The sequence below is a fragment of the Choloepus didactylus genome, chromosome 3, assembly GCF_015220235.1.
Source record: "Choloepus didactylus isolate mChoDid1 chromosome 3, mChoDid1.pri, whole genome shotgun sequence".
Classification (NCBI taxonomy): Eukaryota; Metazoa; Chordata; class Mammalia; order Pilosa; family Megalonychidae; genus Choloepus; species Choloepus didactylus.
In genome coordinates, this window is record NC_051309.1 from 88,976,723 (window position 1) to 88,996,241 (window position 19,519).

Genomic DNA, 19,519 nt, shown 5'->3' on the forward strand with positions numbered 1-19,519 from the left:
CTGCAGACCTGAGCTGGGAGCACCCTCCCCCCACAGCAGCCCAAACTGCAAAGCCTCACTGTGAAAGAGAGCAGCACTCTCTGACAAGCGAATATACCTCAGTCAGTTCCAACTGGTGTTGTACTTAACAAACGGGGACTGCTCAATACAAACTACAAATCCCAAACAAGCATACAGAGGCTTTTAGAGGCAACCAACCCTAAAGAAACGGAGGACTTCTCTGTACCGGGAGGGGGAGCCCAGAGGACCAGGTGCTATCTCTGGCCTGTGGGTGAAGCTGGGGGCGCCGTGCACTGGCCCAGAAGGGGGGCTTTCTGTCAGTGGAGAAAGCCACAGCCATTTTCAGTTCACAGTGCTCTGACCCAGACAAAGGTGGAGATAGCAGACTCAGAGAGACAAAAAACCTATTTAAATGCTGATGATCACTCCCTCAACAGTGTATCTTCCCTAAGAGGAAGGGGGTGATGCCCAGCCCTACTACCGGCCTCCCATTCAGAATCAGACCTTAGAGACTGGGCAAAAGAGCCAAAACAGAAACTGTGTGTCACACCTTCTTACACCAGTGAGGAATGACAGGCTGACAAATGCCACCTGCTGGGCAGGTTAGGAAAAGCACAGCAGCTAGAGGCATCAGAGAGTGTGTCAATCTTCTAAGACACACCCTCAGGGAAACCTGATACTGAGTATCGCCCCCTTCTGAGATCGGAGCCTGTTCTGGTCTGGGAAAACCTGACTGGGGTAACCAGGAAACCAGAAGCCTAGATAACAGAAGACTACAACCTACACTTAGAAAAACATAGTTATGGCCCAGTCAAAGGAACAAACTTACACTTCAACTGAGACATAGGAATTGAAACAACTAATGTTAAATCAATGCAAAAAGTTTAGGGAAGATATGGCAAAGAGATGAAGTATATAATGAAAACACTGGGCAAACATAAGGTAGAAATTGAAAGTTCAAAAAAAACAACTGGCAGAATCTATGGAAATGAAAGGCACAACACAAGAGATGAAAGACACAATGGAAACATAAAACAGCCAATTTCAAGAGGCAGAAGAAAACACTCAGGAACTAGAGAACAAGGCACCTGAAATCCTACACACAAAAGAATAGATAGGAAAGAGAATGGAAAAATATGAGCAATGTCTCAGGGAACTTAATGACGACATGAAATGCATGAATGTACGTGTCATGGGTGTCCCAAGAGAAGAGAAGGGAAAAGGGGCAGAAGCAATAATAGAGAAAATAACCAATGAAAATTTCCCATCTCTTATGAAAAGACACAAAATTATAGATCCAAGAAGTGCAGCATACCCCAAACAGAATAAATCTGAATAAGCCTATGCCAAGACACAATAATCAGATTATCAAATGTCAAAGACAAAGAGAAAATCCTGAAAGCAGCAAGAGAAAAGCTATCCATCACATGCAAAGGAAGCTTAGTAGGACTGTGTGTGGATTTCTCAGTAGAAACCATGAAGGCAAGAAGGAAACGGTGTCATATATTTAAGATACTGAAAGAGAAGAATCACCAACCAAGAATCCTATATTTGGCAAAACTGTCTTTCAAACATGAGGGAGAGTTTAAAATATTATCTGACAAACAGGCAATGACAGAGTTTGTGAACAAGATACCTGCTCTACAGGAAATACTCAAGGGAGCACTACAGACAGATAGGAAAAGACAGGAGTGAGAAGTCTGGAACACAATTGTGGGTGATGGTAGCACAGCAATGTAAGTACACTGAACACAGATGACTGTGAATATGGTTGAAAGGGAAAGGTTAGGAGCATGTGGGACACCAGAAGGAAAGAGGAAAGATAAAGATTGAGACTGTATAACTCAGTGAAGCCTAGAGTGCTCAACAACTGGAATAAAATGTACAAATATGTTTTTACATGAGGGAGAACAAATGAATGTCAACCTCGCAAGGCGTTAAAAAAATAGGGTGGTATTGGGAGAAAAACACAATCAATGCAAACTAGAGATCATAATTAACAGAAACATTGTATTATGCTTCCTTTAATGTAATAAAAGCAATATACCAAAGCTAAATGCATATAAGAGGGGGACATAAGGGAGGGGTATGGGACTCTTGGCATCAGCGATGTTGTCTGACTCTTTATTCTACTTTAGTTTAATGCTATCTTTCCTTTTGTTGCTTCCTAGCTGTCATGTTTGTTTGTTTTCATTTTTTTTTCTCTTTCTTTTCTCTTTTTCTTTAGTCTCTCTACCTTCTTTGACTTTTCTTCCTTCTTTGTGGAAGAAATGGAGATGTCCTAATATAGATAGTGGTGATGGTGGTGAATACATAAATCCATGACTGTACAGGGAACCACCAATTGTTTACTTAGGACAGAACGTATGATGTGTGAACAAAACCGTCTTAAAAAAAATGGGTTGATGAAGAAACCTTGAGGACACTATATTAAGTGAAGTAAGTCAGACACATAAGGACAAATATTGTATAGTCTCACTGATATGAACTAATTAACATGTAAACTCATAGCCATGAAATATAAGTTACCAGGATGTAGAACGAGGCTAAACCACTATGGAGTGGTTGTTTATTATGAGCAGAACGTTCAACTAGGTTGAACTTAAAGTGTTTGGAAATGGACAGAGGTGATGGTAGCATATTGCGAGAATAATTAACAGGGCTGAATGGTGTGTGAATGTGGTGGAAAGGGGAAGCTCAGAGTCAGGTATGTCACCAGAAGGAAAGTTAGAAGTTAAAAGATGGGAATGTATAAAACAGTGACTCCTGTGGTGGGCAACGTCCATAATTAACTGTACAAATATTAGAAATCTCTTTCTTGAAGTAGAACAAATGTATGACACTATAACTAGAAGTTAATACTCGAGGGGCATATAGGGAAAAAGATATACCTATTGCAAACTATATACTACATCAATAGTATTTTAACATTTTTTCATCAACATTAACAAATGTACTATAACAATGCTATGAGTCAGTAATGGAGTGGGGGAGGTTAGGGGTATGGGAGGATTTGAGTTTCCTTTTTCTGTCTATTTCTTTTCTGGAGTAATGAAAACATTCTAAAATTAAAAAAAAAAATTAATTGTGGTGATGGATGCACAGATGTATGATGGTACCATTGGCAACTGACTGTGCACTTTGGATCTTTGGATTATTGTATGGTAACGTGAACAATCTCAAAAAAAATTTTTTTTTAAATGGTTAAAATGGCAAATAAAAAAATTTTTGATAAGTTAAAAAAAAAAAAAAAAAGAGTTGAGGATGGGTGGAAGAAGCGCACAGAGAATGGCCAAAGCCTCTAAAGGGACTACATGTGGGAGAGGAAAAGTGATCTTGTAGTCTAGGGCTTTTGGTAGTAACCAAAATAAACAGGAATAAATAAAGTCTTGGCAGATTGAAAGCTGAGAGGGATGATCAGATTTTGTGGGTGCCTGGGGTTTCCTTTTTACCCCTATCAATGGGAGCAAGGAGATCTCTTGCAAATCCTTACCGTTTAGTCTTAATTGACTTTTCCATGACATTTGAAATGGTGGCTAGTAACCTTCCTGAAACACTTAAAATTATTTCTTCTTCACACTCTTTTTAAATTTTCTTCCTACTTCCTTTTACCATTCCTTCTCTTCCATTGGCTCCTTTTCTTCTACTAACACTTAATGTTCTATGGTTCAGTCCTGCTATTCTTTTCACTTAACATAAAACCTCATGCTCTCTGGGTGATCTCATCTATATTGACAGTTTTAGCATCTGCCTATTCCTATCGGGCACCCATCTCTGGATAATTAGTGGGTACTTCAATGACAAACATGTCCAAGAACCAAACAGTATCTCTTTGTCCAAACTTACTATTCCTTCTATATTCCTCCTCTAATACAATAGGATAATGGGACATTTTCTTATGTCTCAGAATTTGGCTGAAGTGAAGTCCCAATGAGAACTACAAATGGTAAACTCCACCACACTCTAAAGAGAGGGATATGACCTCCATGTCAGACTTTAACTAAAAGATAGAATTCTATTACCCACCACCTGCCTATTAAACAAAAATATTAGAAATACAAGGGAATTCATAACATAAAGAATGCCAGAGCTTTATACCTACATGAGAACAAGGCAGAGGTATTCTAAAAAAACTTCTGGGAAAGACTTGGTGATAACTACAAGAAGAAACTGACATCTCAATCTTTGGCTGGCAACTTACTGAGATACAGAAACTCTTAAGCCAATCTTGGTCCAGCCATCAGAATTTAATGAAGAAAGAGTTCTTAGGAGAACCTGAAACACCCCCAGGAGTTTAGGGCACATATGAACAAAGAAACTGTTTCTGACCTGGAGAATTCTGAAATAGGAAGTTGGACAGAGCTGTCATAATGGCAAAGCAAGGACAGAGAGGACAGCAGTCAGGTAAGCTGTGCTTCTACCATTGGGCTCTAAAGGTTTCCAAATGGCCAAGTAGATGCTGCAGAAAGCCTTATGGCATCTTGATGGGACCCTACCAAAGACAAGTGCCTCCTGGAGTAAGAGAGGCAGCAACAGCAGTAACAGGAAGCAAAAGCTAAGGAGAGACTGCAACAGGTACCTGGAGTGTGAACCATACCAATGGCAGGGAACTAGGCAATGTGGATATACCACAGGAGGACCTCCAAAACACCACCTTAACACACAATTCTAAAGACCACATTAGGGTACCTGCCATAGAGAGGGTACCTGCAGCTGGATTACGATAGCCCCTGTCACATAAAATTTTGTACTTCTCCACTACTCCTCCTTCCAATAAGAAGCCAAAAGCAGAAAGGTGGAAGAAGAGTGAAGAAACTGAAGATGCTCCTTTTCTCCATGATAGGTTCCTGAGCCAGGAATAGGCCTGAGTTGAGGGAGAGAGAAGCTTTAAATTAGATAAAGTAATTTTTATTCACCTGAACTTTTCACACCTATAAATCCTTATCACCAAAATAAGGTTTGTTTTTATAATTAAAAGCAGCTTTTTCTCAAGAAGCAGGGAAGGAAAATAGAAAATGGAATGGCTAAAAGCAAAGACTGGAGAAACATAAAGCTATATCCTAACTGTGTGCTATCAGGAATAGCCCATATAGCCATCACACTAGTTTACAGGGCCACCACCTACCCTGTTATTCAAGTCAGAAATCTAGGAATCATCCCAAATTCTTCCCCTCCCTAAGACTCTCATATGTAGTCATCATGTTTGTTTTTTATGCCAATTTTTTATTGTGGTAACATATACACAACTCAAAATTTCCCATTTGCACCACTTTCAAGTGTACAATTCAGTGGTATTAACGCTTTTTATACTTTTGAGTAAAGTATTACCTCAATCCAGAAAGCCCCCATTGTTCCTCCACAGCTAAGTCCCAGCCACCTGTTAAGACCTTTCAAGAACTGCCTCCTTTGGATAAACCTTCCTTGATACACATAGCAGAGCTCATCGATCCACCTGTGACCATTAACTCCTCTATTATACTGTAAACTTCTTAAAATTAAAAACTTTATCTTATTCATGCTTTTATTCCCAGTGCCCACCACTATGCATGCACATAGTAGCCACTGAAATATCTATTGAATTCAACCACTTAGGTAAATAATTATCAATATTATTTTGCAAGTAGAATCTCACTTTAATAAATTGTAAGAGGCATCAGATTTAAACACTATATTCAAATTACATTAAAAGAAAACCTAAAAGCTGGATTTATAAAAAATGTAAAAATGTTACTTACAAATAATAACAAATTAAGGAAGAAAGAGGGTATATAAAGGGCAGTATGTTTCCAGACCCACAATGGTAGAACTTTACAGAATAATAATGCTTGGCTTTCCGACCTGAATAATGTGTCTTTTAAAACACACTTTTTTCAAAATGTTATGCTGGAATTTTTAATAAGGTTGATTGTCAATGTTTGGAAATGGATAGAAGTGATGGTAGCACATTATTGTGAGCATAATTAACAGCGCTGATTTGTGCATGTGATTGTGGCTGAAAGGGGAAGTTTAGGGTCATGTATGTCAATAGAAGGAAAGCTAGGAGATGAAACATGGCACTGTATAACACAGTGAACCCTGATGTGCACGATGACTGTGGTTAGTAGTACAAATATAAGAATGTTCTTCCATGAACTAGAATAAATGTACATCACTATTACAGGGTTTTAATAATGGGGTGGTATATGGGGAAAAATACACCTAATGCAAACTATGAACTATAGTTATCAGTGATATTTTAATATTCTTTCATCAATTGTAACAAAGGAACCACACCAATGCCAAGTGTCAATAACAGGGGAGTATAAGGGGTATGGGGCTGTTCTTTTTGGAGCAAGGAAAATGTTCTAAAACTGACTGTGCAGATGAATGCACATCTCTGATTATACCAAGAGCCACTGATCGTACACGATGGATGGATTGTATGGTGGGTGCATGAATAAAACTGCTTAAAAAAAAAGAAGTTATTCTGGCAAAGTGACATCTGTATGTTTTAGGAAAGTGAGCTAAGACTACTTACTGATCTAATAGTAAAATGATAGGTACTTTGCCACCTTAAGATGAAAACAAATTATGAAAAGCTTTTAAATGCCTTTAATGAATTGTACTTAAACTTAAAAAAACACTATTAATATGGTTACTATCTTCTAATGGCAATTTCTAATACTCTGGGTATTATTACAGAGCCAAAACTCAGATTTCCATAAAGCTCAGAACGGCCTCATGCAGCCCAAGCAGAAAATATCAAGTATTTAAAATAATAATAAGGTTACATTTACCATTTTATATTTATATAATAATCACTACATATGCATCTTACACAAAGAACAGTAATCTTGCAAAAATACTAACTGGAGAGAGACTGAACACTTACACAAAACGTACTCATACAAAAGATTTTTGTTTTATCCATATTCATCTGAGCCATGGAAATCATCTTAATATGCAAGATGATTATTATATTATCATGTGTTTAAAGTAAGGTTTATTGTCAACTATCCTCAATTACTAAATTCATCCAGTATTCACTGAATGCCTATTACTTGCTAGGGAATATATTGAATCTAAAGTATCTGAAAAGACCAGTAAGAAAATAAAGGCATCAACCACAATAGTTGGCATTTGTGACTTTTTTGTTTGTTTGTTTTTACCTTATTTGGCGATTTCAAAGGTGAGATGGCTATTTTATTTGGTGTCTGTGTTGTAGAATTTAAAGTTGATCCAATAACACCACTTTCAGAGATTGTTATGGTCTTTGACGGAGTCCCAGGAGTAGCTTGTGAAAGAACCCTACCTGCAAATGAGAGGCAGCACATCAGTTTGACTTTTTTCAATGACATTATAACAATTTATGTGATGATGATCTATACCCACAAGACTATAGTGCATATGTTCATTATTTCATACGTATCAACATAACTGTGGGGAACCTAGGCAGAATAAAACAAAACAGTATTTCTTCTTAAAACTTAATATCTTAATATCATTTTACATAAAGTCCACAAAAACACTTTCACTTACATTCTCATCAACTCTGTTAAGTTCTATCTATCACAAAAATGTGATCAAGACAACTAAACAACATGCCCTGTGTAAAATAGCTGAAAAGTCAGCACTCAAACCCAAGTCTCAAAACTTTAATCTCTATACTCTACTATACCAGAGCTCTCTTTCTCTTTGAACTAAAGCCATATAGGATAAAATTTAAATCCATACCGGCAGAAAAGATAAGTTTTTGAACTACTTGAGCACTGTCTGCTTTAACACTGATTTTAGACTGCCATTAAGAAAGAAAAAAAAAGGTTTCTTCTAGCTGTACTAGTTAGATCCCATCAGGAATAACATGTTCCCTTCCAGAACAACACAGAAAAACTCTAGTGTATCTGGAGGGCTTAAAGAATTGGAAATCATATTACAATGAATAGAAATACTAGGAATTTTACTCTAGGCAAGAAATGAATACAAAGACATGACAGATCTCCAAATGTGTGAAATTGCATGATAGTCATTAGTGTCATTCACCAAGCATTTCTCTCTATTCTGGGCATGTGATTGAACAGCACCTCCTGTCCCCCTTGTGGTTGGATTGGGGCCATGTGACTGGTTCTAGTCAAAAAATTATGAGTAAAAGTGGTGTGTGTCCTTTCTAGGTAAGAGCATTTACTGCCTAGGCAAGACCTTCCAGAGTTTTCTTTTCTTCTGGGACATTTGAGACAGTGGCTCCTCTGTCAGTCTGGGTCCCCAAGTGACTATGATAAGAAGAGCCGCCTTTCCAATCTGCAATGGACATATAGGTAATTATGAAGTATGAATGAAAACTAAAACATGGGTTTTTTTTTATTAAGCTTTCCCACATTTGGAAACTTCTATTATGGCAGGAAAACCAAGATGATACTGATTGATCTAGGCTGTCATGTTGACAGATTAGAACCAATCTGTATCCCATCAGATGCAGCATTAGCCCTAAAGCACAGAAACAGAAATATTTTAGCTCAGCTCTAAGAAAGAACTTTTAACAAAAATTTCCAGTTGAAAGGACTGTTTGGACAGGAGTGAGTTTCTAGTCATTGAAGGTGTACCAAGTGGATGCTGGATAATCCACTGGCTAAATATGGACTTCAAACACCTAAGAAGTAGGGGCGATGGATAACTAAATTATCTCTAAAATCCCCTCTAATCTTTAGATACTATGATTTAACTACACATTCAGCTACAGAGATGAATGAAAGAACAGAGGGAGAGAGGGAGGGAGAAAGAGAAAAATGAAAAGAAAGAAAAAAGGGATTAAACAGACAAAAATAGGAAACTAGCACTTAGCAGCTTGAGCCACTTTTCTTGATAATAATGCCAAAGTTTACCTAATTTCTCTTTTAGAAAGGTAAATCATGTGACATTTACAAATTTTAAAAATATTTTAAATTAATTTTTCCAATTTCTTCGTAATACATTGACAATTTAATTTACTGACATATCACTTAGTGAATTTCAGTTGAACATTTCTTTGGATGCTGTGTTTTTGTTTTTGTTTTTGTTTTTTGTCTGAATTACATCATAACTGAGCAATTTAATTCTATATAAACTAAATGAATCTACATCAAGTGTTTTTAGATGACCACCCTAAAGTTTTGGGCCTCTCTAAAATAATATATCTGTCTGTTCTGGTTTCCAAAGCTAATACCTGTGAGATGAGCCCAAAGTTCCAACAATCATTATGTCAAGAAAAGAAATTACCAATGAAGATAAAATTTCATAAAATGCTCATCACTTATAATAACTACTATAATTTTATATGTTAGGCATTACATACTTTTCAGGCAACATTCATACAGGAAATTCTTGATTCCTGAGGATAACTGATAACAGAAAAAGGCCACTTAAACTGAATTCACTTAAAACAGGGATGAAAATTTCATGGTAAATAACAAAACAAAATGCAAAACTTTCCTTTTTTTTTTTTACACTTATTTACAAAAATTTAGTTTATAATTGCACTTCTTAGGAAGAACAAAGAGCAAATCAACTGTAGAGTTTGGGAAGAAGAGGGTTCTTCTGAAAAAATGGTATGGTAACAATGACAACCTATGTTTGATGTACACAACATGATCATACAAAAGGTCTTTCTGCTAAAATATTTAAGGATTTCATCAACTTTCCCAAAAACCTCTAAACCCTTTGAAATTCAAGTTATTCTCTTTTTGAGGGGCCTACTTGACTATCATCCAGATAGCATTTCTCCTGCTTATTAAATTTAACTTCAAGATCCCTATTTATCCTTTGCTCCACACTCTTAATTCAAGCAAGTTTTGCATATGCAATTTTACCTTGAAATCGATTAGCTAGGCATTTACACTCTAATGACAAGTATTCTCCAAGAATCAAAAAAGACACACTCCAAAAAGCCACAGATTTGTCATGCTGGGACAGGGAGCCAGAATATCTGATCAAGGAATAATTCTATAAGAGATCAGTTTATTAGTGAATATATTCACATTGTGATGAAGTTTGCTCCCCTGCATCAATCTGGTACCTTGGGAGTTCTAATAATGAGGACCTCTGGATCTCACTTAACCATTTGAAGTGTCTTGTGAGGTTGCTGGATACTATATTTTACAGAAATAAGACGAACAAATAATATATTTACCCAAGATCACAGAGAAAATCAAAGGAAGAACCATGATTAAAACCCAGATCTCCCAATAGCTCCTATCAAACTACTACCCCGTCTCCATAATATACACGTTCACTCAACAATACACATTCACTTAACACAACCATGTGTCAGAAACTGTGCTAGGCACTGGAAGGAGGAGACAGATAAAAGAACTGTCATCAAGAAAACCCTGGTTTCTAGGTAAGAGGGCAGAATAAGGAGCTTCAAAACTTAGTTCATCCTCCAGTGCAGCTAGTAAACAGCCAGGAACTGCCTGAAACAACTGTTCAGGGGTTCCAGAGACCAGAACACTTTACACCATCCAGGGAAGACAGAAAGGATGAGACTGATAACCTGTGATGAAAAGCTACGACTAAAACTCTCCACACTGCAGAGAATGGTGCCCATGCCCCTCTCTTGCAGCATGTCACCTCAGGATCCGGTCCCCGATTGCAAATGAAAGTCCTCTTCCTCAAGAACAGGGGAGGAGGGGGTATGGTTGAGCACCAATTGCAGCTTTTGATTAGCGAATTCAAAACCCTGGGTCCTGGCTCTGAGGGTAGCTACGCTTTCAACCAGCCCAGGACAAAAAGCAGCTGGTAACCTCTGTTTCAACTTCTCTCCCAATAGGGTGGAAGTAGGGACGGTTTAGAGACACAGTGCCTTCTCAGGGCTGTGGGGAACAGTTTGCTGAAGGGCGGCTCTACCCCAAGAAAAGGGGGGACCATGCCCAGCACAGCCCCCTTCCCCATACTGTAGACACCTCCTTTCAACATGAACAAGTTAGGGTGCTCACTGCCGAGACACCCCTGAAGATGGAGAAAGAGATTAAGTGAGAGTAAGGGGTAGCAACAAACAAGATTTCACAAAGGTCTATGAATACCGAAACTTTATGTAAATATATACATATTTGAGATGCTAGGGTGCTGGAATAGCTGGAAGAAGGTAAATGACATGATGGAACTGTAACCTATTATAGTATCCTTTGAAATTTGCTCTATAGCTACTCGTTGAATTGTGCTTTGAAGGTCTTCACCTTTCTGTATATATTTTATATTGCATAACAGGGAAAGAACTGAGACTGTGGAACTGTAACGTATAACAATTTTTGAAATTACCTATGTAACTGCTTGGTGAGCTGTACATCAAAAGTTAGTATCTTTTTGTATGTATGATACATTTTACAATAATGAAAATAGCTGAAGTTGTAGAACTGTGACCCATGACATACTTTGAAATTTACTACTTGTTGAATCATACTTTGAAAGTTATCACTATTAAGTATATATGTTAAAGTTCATAAAAAAAAATTTTTTTTTTAATTAAAAACATTAGACAGATCAACATTCCCAAAGAAGGAACAGAGGAAAGGAAGCTTTCTTCTGGCTGAAACAATTGCACAAATAATGCAATCTCAAAAATTGTACCATATATCCAGGACAAGAATCAGATGAATAAGAGCTGAAAAAATCTGATCAGGTAAGCATGAGCTATTCCAAAGGTCTATAATAAGTTGGACCAAGTGTTAAAGTTAAGTGCCTTAGCACAAAGCCAAACAGCAAGAAAACCATGGGCAAGAGAGAGAAACTGACCTCCAGAGTAAACTCATCAACATAATTAGATGCCAAGACACCAGCAAAAAATTCCAAGAAATACTAAGAAACATAACATATGGCCCAGTCAAAGGAACAGATTAAAACTTCAGAGGGGACAGAATTTGGAACAACTAATCAAAGATGTTGAAACAAATCTCAATCAATTCAAAGAGATGAAGGAAAATACAGCTAAAGAGATAAAAAGTATTAAGACTGTGTGAGCATAAAGAAGAATTTGAAAATATAAAAAGAAACATTAACAGAAATGATGGGAATGAAAGACATAATAGAACAGATTAAAAATATACCAGAGGCATAAAACAACAGATTTGAATAGGCAGAAGAAAGAATCAGCAAGCTAGAACACAGGAGAACAGATAGAGAAAAGAATGGGAAAAATTAAGCAGGATCTCAGGGATTTGAATGACAGTAAAAAGTGCACAAACATACAGTCATGGGTGTCCCAGAAGTAGAAGAGAAGGAAAAGGGAAAGGCAAGAATATTTGAGGAAACAATGGTTGAAAATTTCCCAAGTCCTATGAAAGACCTAAATATACATACTCAAGAAGCACAACGCACTCCAAACAGAATAAATCCTAACAGACCTACTCTGAGACACATACTATTATGAATGTCAAACACAAAAGATATGGAGAGAACCCTGAAAGCAGGAAGAGAATAGCGATTCATCATATACAAGGAAAATGCAATAAGGCTAAGGGCCAATTTCTCATCAGAAACCATGATGGCAAGGAAGCAGCAGTACAATATATTCAAGATACAGAAACCAGCAAGAATTCTTTATCCAGCAAAGTTGCCCTTCAAAACTGAGAAAGTGTTTAAAATACTCATAGATAAACAGAAGATGAGAGAGTTCATTAATAAGAGAACTATTAAATATTAGAGAAATATTAAAGGAACTTCTGCAGGCTGAAAAGAAAAGACAGGAAGAGAGAGGCTTAGAGGAGAGTGTGGAAATGAAGATTATCAGCAAGGGTAACTAAAAGAATAAAAAGAGAAAAAAATAAGATATGACAAATAATAGCCAAAGGATAAAATGGTTGAAGTAATTACTGCCTTTACAGTAATAACAGTGAATGTTAATGGATTAAACTCCCCAATAAAAAGACATATATTGACAAAATGAATAAATAAATATGATTCCTCGGTATGCTGTTAACAAGAGACCCATTTTAGACCCAAAAGACAAATAGATGGAAAGTGAAAGGCTGAAAAAAGATATTCCACACAAGCAGTAACCAAAAAAGAGCTAGGGTAGCTATACTAATATTGGACAAAATAGATTTTAAATGCAAAACTGTTACAGGAGATGAAAAAGAACACTATGTATTAATACAAAGGGCAATCCATGAAGAAGAAATAACAAACATAAGTAGCTATGCACCTAACTAGGATGCCCCAAAATACATGAGGCAAACACTGGCAACACTGAAGGGATTAAGAGATGTCTCTAGAATAATAGCTGGAAACTTCAACATACCACTCTCTTCAACAGATAGAACATCTAAACAGAAGATCAATAAGGTAAAAGAGAACCTAAACAATGGGATAAATGAACTAGACCTAACAGACATATGTAGAACATTTCACCCCAAAACAGCAGGATATACATTTTTCTCAAGTGTTCATGGATTATTCTCCAGGACAGAACACATACTGGGTCACAAAACAATTCTCAACAAATTTTAAAAGACTGAAATTATACAAAACACTCTCCCTGATCATAATGGAATGAAGCTATAAACCAATAGCAGGGAAAGAACCAGAAAATTCACAAATATTAGGAGGCTAAACAACACACTCTTAAACAATCAGGGAGTTGAAGAAGAAATTGCAAGAGAAATCAGTAAACATCTGGAGACGAATGAAAACAAGAACACAACATATCAAAACTTATGGGATGCAGAGTTACCATTCGATCCAGCGATTGCACTTCTCAGTATATACCCGGAAGATCGGAAAGCAGTGACACGAACAGATATCTGCACGCCAATGTTCATAGCAGCATTATTCACAATTGCCAAGAGATGGAAACAACCCAAATGTCCTTCAACAGATGAGTGGATAAATAAAATGTGGTATATACACACGATGGAATACTACGCGGCAGTAAGAAGGAACGATCTCATGAAACATATGACAACATGGATGAACCTTGAAGACATAATGCTGAGCGAAATAAGCCGGGCACAAAAAGAGAAATATTATATGCTACCACTAATGTGAACTTTGAAAAATGTAAAACAAATGGTTTATAATGTAGAATGTAGGGGAACTAGCAGCAGAGAGCAATTAAGGAAGGGGGAACAATAATCCAAGAAGAACAGATAAGCTATTTAACGTTCTGGGGATGCCCAGGAATGACTATGGTCTGTTAATTTCTGATGGATATAGTAGGAGCAAGTTCACAGAAATGTTGCTATATTAGGTAACTTTCTTGGGGTAAAGTAGGAACATGTTGGAAGTTAAGCAGTTATCTTAGGTTAGTTGTCTTTTTCTTACTCCCTTGTTATGGTCTCTTTGAAATGTTCTTTTATTGTATGTTTGTTTTCTTTTTAACTTTTTTTCATACAGTTGATTTAAAAAAGAAGGGAAAGTTAAAAAAAAAAAAAAAGAAAGAAAAAAAGAAAAACAAGGGAAAAAAAAAGATGTAGTGCTCCCTTGAGGAGCCTGTGGAGAATGCAGGGGTATTCGCCTACCCCACCTCCATGGTTGCTAACATGACCACAGACATAGGGGGCTGGTGGTTTGATGGGTTGAGCCCTCTACCACAGGTTTTACCCTTGGGAAGACGGTTGCTGCAAAGGAGAGGCTAGGCCTCCCTATGGTTGTGCCTAAGAGCCTCCTCCCGAATGCCTCTTTGTTGCTCAGATGTGGCCCTGTCTCTCTAGCTAAGCCAACTTGAAAGGTGAAATCACTGCCCTCCCCTCTACGTGGGATCAGACACCCAGGGGAGTGAATCTCCCTGGCAACGTGGAATATGACTCCCGGGGAGGAATGTAGACCTGGCATCGTGGGACGGAGAACATCTTCTTGACCAAAAGGGGGATGTGAAAGGAAATGAAATAAGCTTCAGTGGCAGAGAGAATCCAAAAGGAGCTGAGAGGTCACTCTGGTGGGCACTCTTATGCACACTTTAGACAACCCTTTTTAGGTTCTAAAGAATTGGGGTAGCTGGTGGTGGATACCTGAAACTATCAAACTACAACCCAGAACCCATGAATCTCGAAGACAGTTGTATAAAAATGTAGCTTATGAGGGGTGACAAGGGGATTGGGAAAGCCATAAGGACCACACTCCACTTTGTCTAGTTTATGGATGGATGAGTAGAAAAATAGGGGAAGGAAACAAACAGACAAAGGTACCCAGTGTTCTTTTTTACTTCAATTGCTCCTTTTCACTCTAATTATTATTCTTGTTATTCTTGTGTGTGTGCTAATGAAGGTGTCAGGGATTGATTTGGGTGATGAATGTACCACTATGTAATGGTACTGTAAACAATCGAAAGTACGATTTGTTTTGTTTGACTGCGTGGTATGTGAATATATCTCAATAAAATGAAGATTAAAAAAAAAAAAACAAAAAAAACTTATGGGATGCAAAAAGGCAGTGCTTAGAGAGATACTTATAGCTCAAAATGCCAACATTAAAAAAGATGAGCTAAAACCAAAGACTTAACTGCACTCCTGGAGAAACTCTAAAAAGAACAGCAAACTAATCTCAATGCATGCATGCAGAAAGAAATAATAAAAATTAGAGCAGAAATAAATGAAATTGGGAATTAAAAAAACAACAGAATTAACAAACCAAGAGTTGGCTATTTTAGAAGATCAAAAAAATTGACCAACACTTAGCTAGACTGACAAAGAAAAAGAGAGAAGATGCAAATAAATAAAATCAGAAATGAGAGAGGGGCATTACTCCTGACTCCACAGAAATAAAAAAGATCATAAGAGGATACTATGAACAAGTGTATGCCGACAAATTAGACAACTTAGATGAAATGGACAAATTCCTAGACACACACAAATCAAAGACCTCAACAGACCATTACAAATAAAGAGCCTGAACCAGTCATCAAAATCCTCCCAATAAAGAAAAGCCCAAGTCCAGATGGCTTCACAGGTGAATTCTAACAAGCATTCAAAGAAGAATTAATACCAATCCTGCTCAAACACTTCCAAGAAATTGAAGAGGAGGGAACACTATCTAACTCATTCTATGAAGTCAACATCACCCTCATACCAAAGCCAGATAGAGATACTATAAGAAAAAAAAAATTACAGATCAATCTCTCTAATGAATATAGATGTAAAACTCCTCAACAAAATACTTGCAAATAGAATCTAACAGCACATTAAAAGAATTATACACCATAATCAAGTGGGTTTTATCCCAGGTATGCAAGGGTGGTTCAGCACAAGAAAACCAATTAATGTAATACACCACATTAACAAATTGAAGGGGAAAAAGTCACATAATCATCTTGACTGATGCAGAAAAAGCATTTGACAAAATCCAGCATCCTTTCTTGATAAAATTCTTTGAAAAATACGAATGGAAGGAAACTTCCTCAATTTGACAAAGAGCACATATGAAAAACCCGTAGTTAACATCATACTCAATGGTGAAAGACTGAAAGCTTTCCCTCTAAGATCAGGAATAAGGACAAGGATGCCACTGTTACTGCTGTTATTCAACACTGTGTTAGAATTCTAGCTAGAGAAGTTAGGCAAGAAAAAGAAATAAAAGGCATCCAAATTGGAAAGAAAAAAGTAAAACTGACACAATATGCAGATAACTAGACTCTATATACAGAAAGTCCCGAAAAGGCTACAACAAAGCTACTAGAGCTAAAAATCGAGTTCAGCAAAGTGACAGGATACAAGATTAATAAGCAAAAATCAACCATGTTTCTATACACTAGTAATAAGAAATGTGAGGAGGAAATCAAGAAAAAAATTCCAGTTACAGTAGCAATTAAAAGAATAAAATATCTAGGAATAAATTTAACCAAGGAGGTCAAGGACCTGTACACAGAAAACTACAAAACTTTGCTAAAAGGAATCAAAGTAAACCTAAATAAACTGAAGGATATTCCATATTCATGGATTGGAAGACTAAATATTGTGAAAATGTAAATTCTACGAAAATCGTTTATAGATTCAACACAATCCTAATCAAAATTCCAACAGCCTACTTTGCAGAAATGGAAAAGCAAATTTTTAAATTTATTTGGAAGGTTAAGGGGCCCCAAACAACTAAAAACACCTTGAAAAAGAAAAACAAAGTTGGAGAACTCACTTTGTGGTTTTAAAGCGTATTACAAAGCTACAGTGGTCAAAACAGCATGGTAGTGGCATAAAGACACATATACTGACCAATGGAATTGAACTGAGATTTCAGAAACAGACCCTCACTTCTATGGACAATTCATTCTGACAAGGGTGCCAAGCCCACTCAACTGGAACAGAGCAGCCAAATGGTGCTGGGAGAACTGCATTTCCATATCCAAAGAAAGAAAGAGTACCCCTATCTCACACCTTATACAAAAGTGAATTCAAAATGGACTAACTCAAAAATTAACTCAAAGACCTGAATATAAGAGCCAAGACCATTAAACTCCTAGAAGAAAATGTAAGGAAGCATCTTCAACATCTTGTAACAGGCAGTGGTTTCTTAGATTCACACCCAAAGCACAAGCAATGAAAGAAGAAACAGACAAATGGGATCTCATCAAAATTGAATACTCTTGTGCTTCAAATGACTTTGTCAAGAAAGTGAAAAGGCAGCCTACATATCCAATAAGGGTTTAATATCAAGAATATATAATGAAATACTACAACTCAACAATAAAAAGACAAGCAACCCAATTAACAATGGGCAAAAGACTTGAAGAGTCACTTTTCCAAAGAGGAAATACAAATGGCTATAAAGCACATGAAAAGATGCTCAAGATCACTAGCTATTAGGGAAATGCAAATCAAAACCACAATGAGGTAACATTTCACACTTACTAGAATGGCCATAATTAAATAGTATCAATTATTCTGCAACATATTATAAATGATCCAAAGAAAATATAATGGTCAAATTCTTTCAGACACTTCTGCAAATACCATTTTTATTTAGCATACAACTTTCCCCCATGATTAAAATTTTAATGAACTCTTTCAAACTCAAGGACAATGAAGAATACTGTATTGAGACACTCCTCCTAGTTAATTGCCATCATCTTATCCAAAGCCTCCCAGGGACTGTGGCCCTTTTTTTTTTTTTTTTTTTTTTTATCTTCATTTTATTGAGATATATTCATATACCACGCAGTCATACAAAACAAATCGTACTTTCGATTGTTCACAGTACCATTACATAGTTGTACATTCATCACCAAAATCAATCCCTGACACCTTCATTAGCACACACACAAAAATAACAAGAATAATAATTAAAGTGAAAAAGAACAATTGAAGTAAAAAAGAACACTGGGTACCTTTGTCTGTTTGTTTGTTTCCTTCCCCTATTTTTCTACTCATCCATCCATAAACTAGACAATCTGGAGTGTGGTCCTTATGGCTTTCCCAATCCCATTGTCACCCTCATAAGCTACATTTTTATACAACTGTCTTCGAGATTCATGGGTTCTGGGTTGTAGTTTGATAGTTACAGGTATCCACCACCAGCTACCCCAATTCTTTAGAACCTAAAAAGGGTTGTCTAAAGTGTGCGTAAGGGTGCCCACCAGAATGACCTCTCGGCTCCTTTTGGAATCTCTCTGCTACTGAAGCTTATTTCATTTCCTTTCACATCCCCCTTTTGGTCAAGAAGATGTTCTCCGTCCCACGATGCCAGGTCTGCATTCCTCCCCGGGAGTCATATTCCACGTTGCCAGGGAGATTCACTCCCCTGGGTGTCTGATCCCACGTAGGGGGGAGGGCAGTGATTTCACCTTTCAAGTTGGCTTAGCCAGAGAGAGAGGGGTGTGGCCCCTTTTTTATCAGTACATCCAAGTCTTACTCACTTTCAGCCAATTGCAGCTTACTTCCTGAACCGGCTACAAATCAAACAATTTCAAATCTTCCCTTAGGGATCAAGACACCAGCCCCCTACATCATCACAACCTTTCTCTACTGAGTACCAAAGGAGAAAGGGAACACTTACTCACTTAACACTGCCCTCAAACCACAATCTTTTCATTCCTTCTCTCACTTGCTTAAATGAGAAGCCTCCCTACATACAATTCAAAAACTGAGGAAAATGAGAAATGCCATTCACTTCAGAGTTGCTTCTGTTAATAAATTTATCCAAGAGAGTATGTAGGTGGTTTTAATCTATATCTAGAGATGGTTAGTTAACATTTGAAGTACCCTAATGAAGAATACACATTCTAGGGAAGGGTAATCTAATTAAAAGTCTAGCATACATAGCTTCTTCCCCAAATCTTTTAGCATGATAGAAATTAGAAATGATTTTGTAAGATGAAAAGAATAATGTTAGTATCTCTCTGAACTAAAGACGAGACATCACGACTGTGTCATATTCTCTAGAAGTAATGAGCCAGTTGTATAGCTGCTTACAAGGCAAAGAGTTGGCAGGGAATTGGACTTAACCATGCAATAAAAGGGAAGAGAGGAAAAAGAATCAATGTTGTTTGCAAGGGAGTGATAATGATGGATTATGGACTCTAAGTTAAGTAAGGAAGAATGTGAGGACATGAAGAGGGTGATTATTAATGAGAAAGTGGAAGGGTCAACAG

General features: G+C 37.1%; 1 protein-coding gene across 4 annotated transcripts in view; it reads right to left on the reverse strand.

Moving 5' to 3' along the window:
* Positions 1 to 19,519, reverse strand: part of LIN54 (lin-54 DREAM MuvB core complex component) — a 96,191-nt gene that overhangs the window by 55,394 nt on the left and 21,278 nt on the right. For all 4 annotated transcript variants that reach the window (XM_037830124.1, XM_037830121.1, XM_037830125.1 and 1 more), the window contains exon 4: positions 7,149 to 7,291. In XM_037830124.1, coding sequence (XP_037686052.1) covers positions 7,149 to 7,291 — 143 coding nt within the window. The remainder of the gene's footprint in view (positions 1 to 7,148; positions 7,292 to 19,519) is intronic.